Source organism: Lactuca saligna, chromosome 6 (genome assembly GCF_052625555.1).
Source record: "Lactuca saligna cultivar CGN05327 chromosome 6, ASM5262555v1, whole genome shotgun sequence".
Taxonomy (NCBI): Eukaryota; Viridiplantae; Streptophyta; class Magnoliopsida; order Asterales; family Asteraceae; genus Lactuca; species Lactuca saligna.
In genome coordinates this window covers 41476655-41482124 of record NC_136422.1, presented here as the reverse complement: position 1 = coordinate 41482124, position 5470 = coordinate 41476655, and the positions used below count along the sequence as shown (strand labels likewise).

At 35.8% G+C, this 5470-nt stretch overlaps 1 protein-coding gene across 1 annotated transcript; it reads left to right on the top strand.

Moving 5' to 3' along the window:
- The first annotated feature begins 3493 nt into the window (after nt 1–3493).
- Nucleotides 3494–5184, top strand: LOC145000993 (capsanthin/capsorubin synthase, chromoplastic-like). Its single transcript, XM_078960306.1, has one exon. The coding sequence runs from the start codon at nt 3631–3633 to the stop codon at nt 5116–5118; it is 1488 nt and encodes a 495-aa protein (XP_078816432.1). The 5' UTR covers nt 3494–3630; the 3' UTR covers nt 5119–5184.
- Nucleotides 5185–5470: the final 286 nt, after the last annotated feature.

Genomic DNA, 5470 nt, shown 5'->3' with positions numbered 1-5470 from the left:
ACTTACAACGGATTTTAAAGAAGATCGGGCATTATTTGGAGCAACGTTTTGAAACCGAAAGATACTTTTTCTCGGGACTCCAGGAGCCTCAGGGCTTCCTTCGGGAGCTAGGGGGTTTATCTAGGGTTTAGGGGAGGTTAGGAGCCCTAGAGAGAGAAAGAAACTAGAGAGAGTGAATTTTGGAGTGAAGAATGAGGCTGCCCTCGGCCCCCTTTTATAGCTGCGAGGCCTCGGACGTACGCTGGGCGTAGTCCTCGGCTACGCGGGGCGTAGTCATCGGATAAGGCTGCTACCTCGGACCAGCTGTCTTGCACTCCGGAAGAAGATAAGGGCGAGGGTACGCGGGGCGTACTGAATTCGGACGTTGGGCGTAATGCGAGGACAGGTGTCAAGATCCGAAGCGAGGACCGTGGGGAGCAAGGTACGACTGGGATCGCGCCACGACATCAATCTCGCACCAGGTTTCGCATTTTCGAGTCCCAACTTCAAAAATTCGTATCTTCCATATACGAGCTCCTTTTTTAACATTCTTTATATCCACGCGAAGGCAGGAACATACTCTACAACTTTCGTTTAGACTCTGTCGGCTAATTTTGACTTTATTATTAAATTTATATTATTAACAGGTCGGGACAAGATTGGTCCGTTAAGTTCTCATAACTTCTTCATCCGACGTTCATTTTCGCCCATCTTTTTCTAGTTACGCTACTCTTAACGAGATCTTCAATTCTCGTTCAGGTCGTGTCGGCTAAAACCGCTCGATCTAATATTCGAATTTCGGGTTATACACTGCTAATCCGAAACTTCGAAAAATCATAACTTCTTCATACGAAGTCAGATTTGGGCGCTCTTTTTATGGATTTTTCTCGGTTTAACATATTCTACGACTTTTGTTTAGATCACTAAGGCTGAATCTCGCTCTATCATAAATTCACTATTTACGCTTCCCGGTATCGTGCCGGTTCCGTCGCGAAACTTCAACAGGTCATAACTTCTTCGTTATAACTCGGATTTCGGCGCTCTTTATATGTACGGAAACCTTGTAACATATACTACAACTTGGTTAAGATAAATTATTCTAAATAATCTTTTGCCGAAAATTCGTTTTCGACCCCTATTATCTCTAAATTGACTAGCCCGGATCTACGGGCGTTACAGAAAATAATTAACAATAATAATAAGGGAGAATTTCATATATGCCTTTACTTAACATCTAAATATCGTATATGTCCAACCTAAATTTTAAATATCGTATTTACCCTTCTCAATGTTTTTTAATATCATATATACCCAATTGTATTTTTTTTAATAATTTTTATTGATTTATAATTCTTTTTTATAATCTTAAATCATTATAATCAAAAATACATTTTGAATGGACAATATTGCCCTTGGTGCTTACTACTTCAGATCATGTTGCCTAGTCGATCACACCTTGTTACGATCAACCTGTTGATACTTCCAATCGTTGCTTCTCCTCCTGTGACGCACACGCTCACACATCAGGTAAATAAAATGTGGCTATTCCTAATTTCCCTTTCTTTAATTTCATGTGATATTCTTTGATTTGTTCATGTTAATGTGTTGTTAACGTCAAAGAATTGTACATTCAATTACATCACTAATATAAGCTTGAATTTATAGGAACAAAACCAACCAAAGCTCCATAACATCAAAAGTAAAACATAACAACAATGAATTGAAACTGTTGAAGGGTAATCTATGCAGTAAGTTTCTTGCATTAATTCATTTTGATCCAACAGAAACAAACATTAGAATTGAACTTTCACAAGCAAACCCGAATTATACATCTACTCTCAAGAATAGCCAGTACCAAAACCAAAACATTTTGAAGATGAGAACCAAAATTCCAAATCGATGTACCCTAAATATCCAATCGATTTACCCCAAAAATTCCAAACAATTCACCCCAAAAATCAGAATCGATTAACCCCAAATATCACTTTCAGATGAACAATTTTAAACAAGCAAAATCGATTTACCCCTCAATCAATGCTATAAACGAAGAACATTTGCACCTGAATGAAGAGTGTGTGCGTCGGATGTGTGTAGAAGACGTCAACCAGATCAGAAGGGGGAATAGGAGGCTGCATGTAAGTTTTAAGAGGTTGCGATTGGAAAGAATCCACGTGCGAGTGTGTGCGGCACTGAGGGGAGAAGCAACGATCGGAATTCAGAAGTATCAACAGGAGCATGGTCAATTGTGATGGACTAGGCAACGTGATCTGAGGTAGTAAGCACCACGGGCAATATTGTCCATTCAGAATGTATTTTTAATTATAATGATTTAAGATTATAAAAAAGAATTATAAATTAATAAAAATTATAAAAAAAAAAACACATTTTGGTATATATGATATTAAAAGCATTGAGAAAGGTAAATACGATATTTAAAGTTTAGGTCGGGCATATACGATATTTAGATGTTTAGCAGGGACATATATGAAATTCTGCCTAATAATAATATAGAACAACATAAAGTTCTAAATTACACTACATTACCTTAAAAACAATGGTTAATATTTTATATTATCATCATCATGATCGAAACTAAAAGTGATCAAATAAATAATTTTTAAATTAATTAATTATAATAATAGTTAAAAATAGCACTATTTTTTTAAATATTTACAATTTCATGTCAACTTAGCACAAGAAATATTATTTCATAATTAATATCAATAACAAAATCATTTTCAACATATAATTTTCAAAATCGTAACTATATAATATTAACATGTGCATTGCGTGGGAATCCGGATAGTATATCAATTTAATTTAGTTATTTTTTACCTGTTCAGCAGGTCATCCGTTTATGTGACGTGCCAAGCTGGAAAAGATGTTAATGTGCCATGACGTGGCAACTAATATATAGCATGTCATGTGAGATAAATTTTTAATCTTTAAAAAAAACATATTTTTCAAATAAAAAAGTGATAGAGGGTCTGAACTCACAACCTCGATATGGTAAAATGTGTGTTTAGAAAGATAGATGTCACGAGTTCGAGCCACTTATCCTTCTTTTTTCGCTAAAAATATGGCCATTTTTTAAAGGTTATAAACCGGAGATGATCTGTTAATATATATATATATATATATATATATATATATATATATATATATATATATATATATATATATATAATTGAAGATAATTGCAGTTTTCTTGGATTTTTCTAATTTTAATAAAATAATAATAATAAGACTTAATCGTTGTTTTTTTTTTTTTTTTTTATTTTTTTTTTTTTTTTTTTATTTTTAAGATTTCTCTTTTATTGAAAACATTTCCATTTTTATACTATATATGAATGCTATTTTAGAATTTTGTTTTTCATGTATTTGAGGAATGCTCTTTTTATCTACGGAAGCATCAGTGCTCTTGTTGTTAGTGTTGGTTTCTGTTTGTATATATAACTATTTTCGATTCTTATGACAAGGAACAATCCTATCTTTTCCTGAATTTAATAAACCCAACATAGAATAAGGTTAAAAGAGCATCATTTTTTAGTATTCAACAAGATCCATGTTTAATTTCTTTATAAACATTCCAACCCATCTCTCTCTTTCCGCAACAAGAATTAACCCATTCACAGTCATCTCCGATCTCCCATGGAAGCTCTCATCACTCCATTATCATCCCCTCCGCTTTCACTTTACCAGAAACCTTCTTCTTCATTCTCGCCATTAACAACCTCCCCTCTCTTCTTCCCTAAACCCCACAAACATCTCCGTCACAGAATCCAAAACAGCAAGTACGGCAACTTCCTTGATTTGATCCCAGAAAACAAATCCGACCCGATTAAATTCGACCTCAATTGGCTCGATCCATCTCAAAAACCACGACTCGACCTCATCGTAATCGGAGCTGGTCCAGCTGGGCTTTGTTTGGCTGAAAGAGTTTCTCGATATGGGATCCGGGTTTGTTGTGTTGATCCGGACCCACTTTCCATGTGGCCTAACAATTACGGGTCTTGGGTCGATGAGCTATCAAGCTTAGGACTTGAAGATTGTTTTGATAAAACATGGCCCATGTCTTCTGTTCATATCGACGATCATAAAACCAAGTATCTCGATCGGCCTTATGGTAGAATTAACAGAAAGACGTTGAAGATGAAGTTGCTTTCAGGGTGTTTATCAAATGGGGTTAAATTCCATAAAGCGAAAGCGTGGAAAGTTAATCATCAAGAATTTGAATCCTCCATTGTTTGTGATGATGGTAGTGAGTTGAAAGCAAGTTTGATTGTGGACGCAAGTGGTTTTGCAAGTTCTTTTGTGGAATACGATAAGCCAAGAAACCATGGTTACCAAATTGCTCATGGGATTTTAGCAGAAGTTGAAGAACACCCGTTTGATCTAGACAAGATGTTACTCATGGATTGGAGAGATTCCCACTTAGGAAATGAGCCTAATTTACGCGTAAGCAATTCTAGATTCCCCACTTTTTTATATGCGATGCCATTCGATTCGAATCTAGTCTTTCTAGAAGAAACTTCCTTGGTTAGCCGGCCGGTTTTATCTTACAAAGAGGTCAAAGCAAGAATGGTGGCAAGGTTAAGGCATATGGGTATTAGAGTCAAAAGAGTGATCGAGAGTGAAAAATGTCTTATTCCAATGGGTGGGCCACTTCCAAAGATTCCCCAATCAGTGATGGGGATTGGGGGAACGGCTGGACTGGCCCACCCATCTACAGGATATATGGTGGCTAAGACGTTGGCTCTGGCCCCAATTTTGGCTGAGTCCATTGTTGAGTGTCTTGGTTCGACACGGATGATTAGAGGGCAACCGCTTTATCATAGAGTGTGGAATGGGTTGTGGCCTATTGAGAGGAGATTAACAAGGGAGTTTTATACATTTGGAATGGAGACACTTTTGAAACTTGATTTGGAAGGGACAAGAAGCTTTTTTGATGCTTTTTTCGATTTGAATCCGGAATATTGGCATGGGTTTTTGTCATCAAGATTGTCGATTACGGAACTTGCTATGTTAAGTTTGTCATTGTTTGGACACTCATCGAATTCATCGAAATTTGATATTGTTACAAAGTGTCCGGCTCCTTTGGTCAAGATGATGGGCAATGTAGTACTTGATGCCATTTGATTTGGGACCATTGTTAATCAAATGATTATAATAAAATTGCTAGAAAAGTGGGTTTTATGTTTTTAATATAGTATTTTTATCTTTATTGTTTGGAGCCATGAATAGGCTCGAGAACACCTCAAATTGATACCTTTTGGTCTTTCTTGATTTGTATTGTACAAGTTCGTACTCCATAAGTCTAACCTTGATATGTGTTGTACTACATGAAGATGTTTAAATCATTCACCAAAGAAAAAAGAAATAAAAGAATCTTATGAGCCAAAAATTGTAACATAAATCTATTTGCATATAATCCTTTCTAATTACAAAGGATTATAAGTTATCAAACATCTTTTCTTGTAAGTTTGAAGAC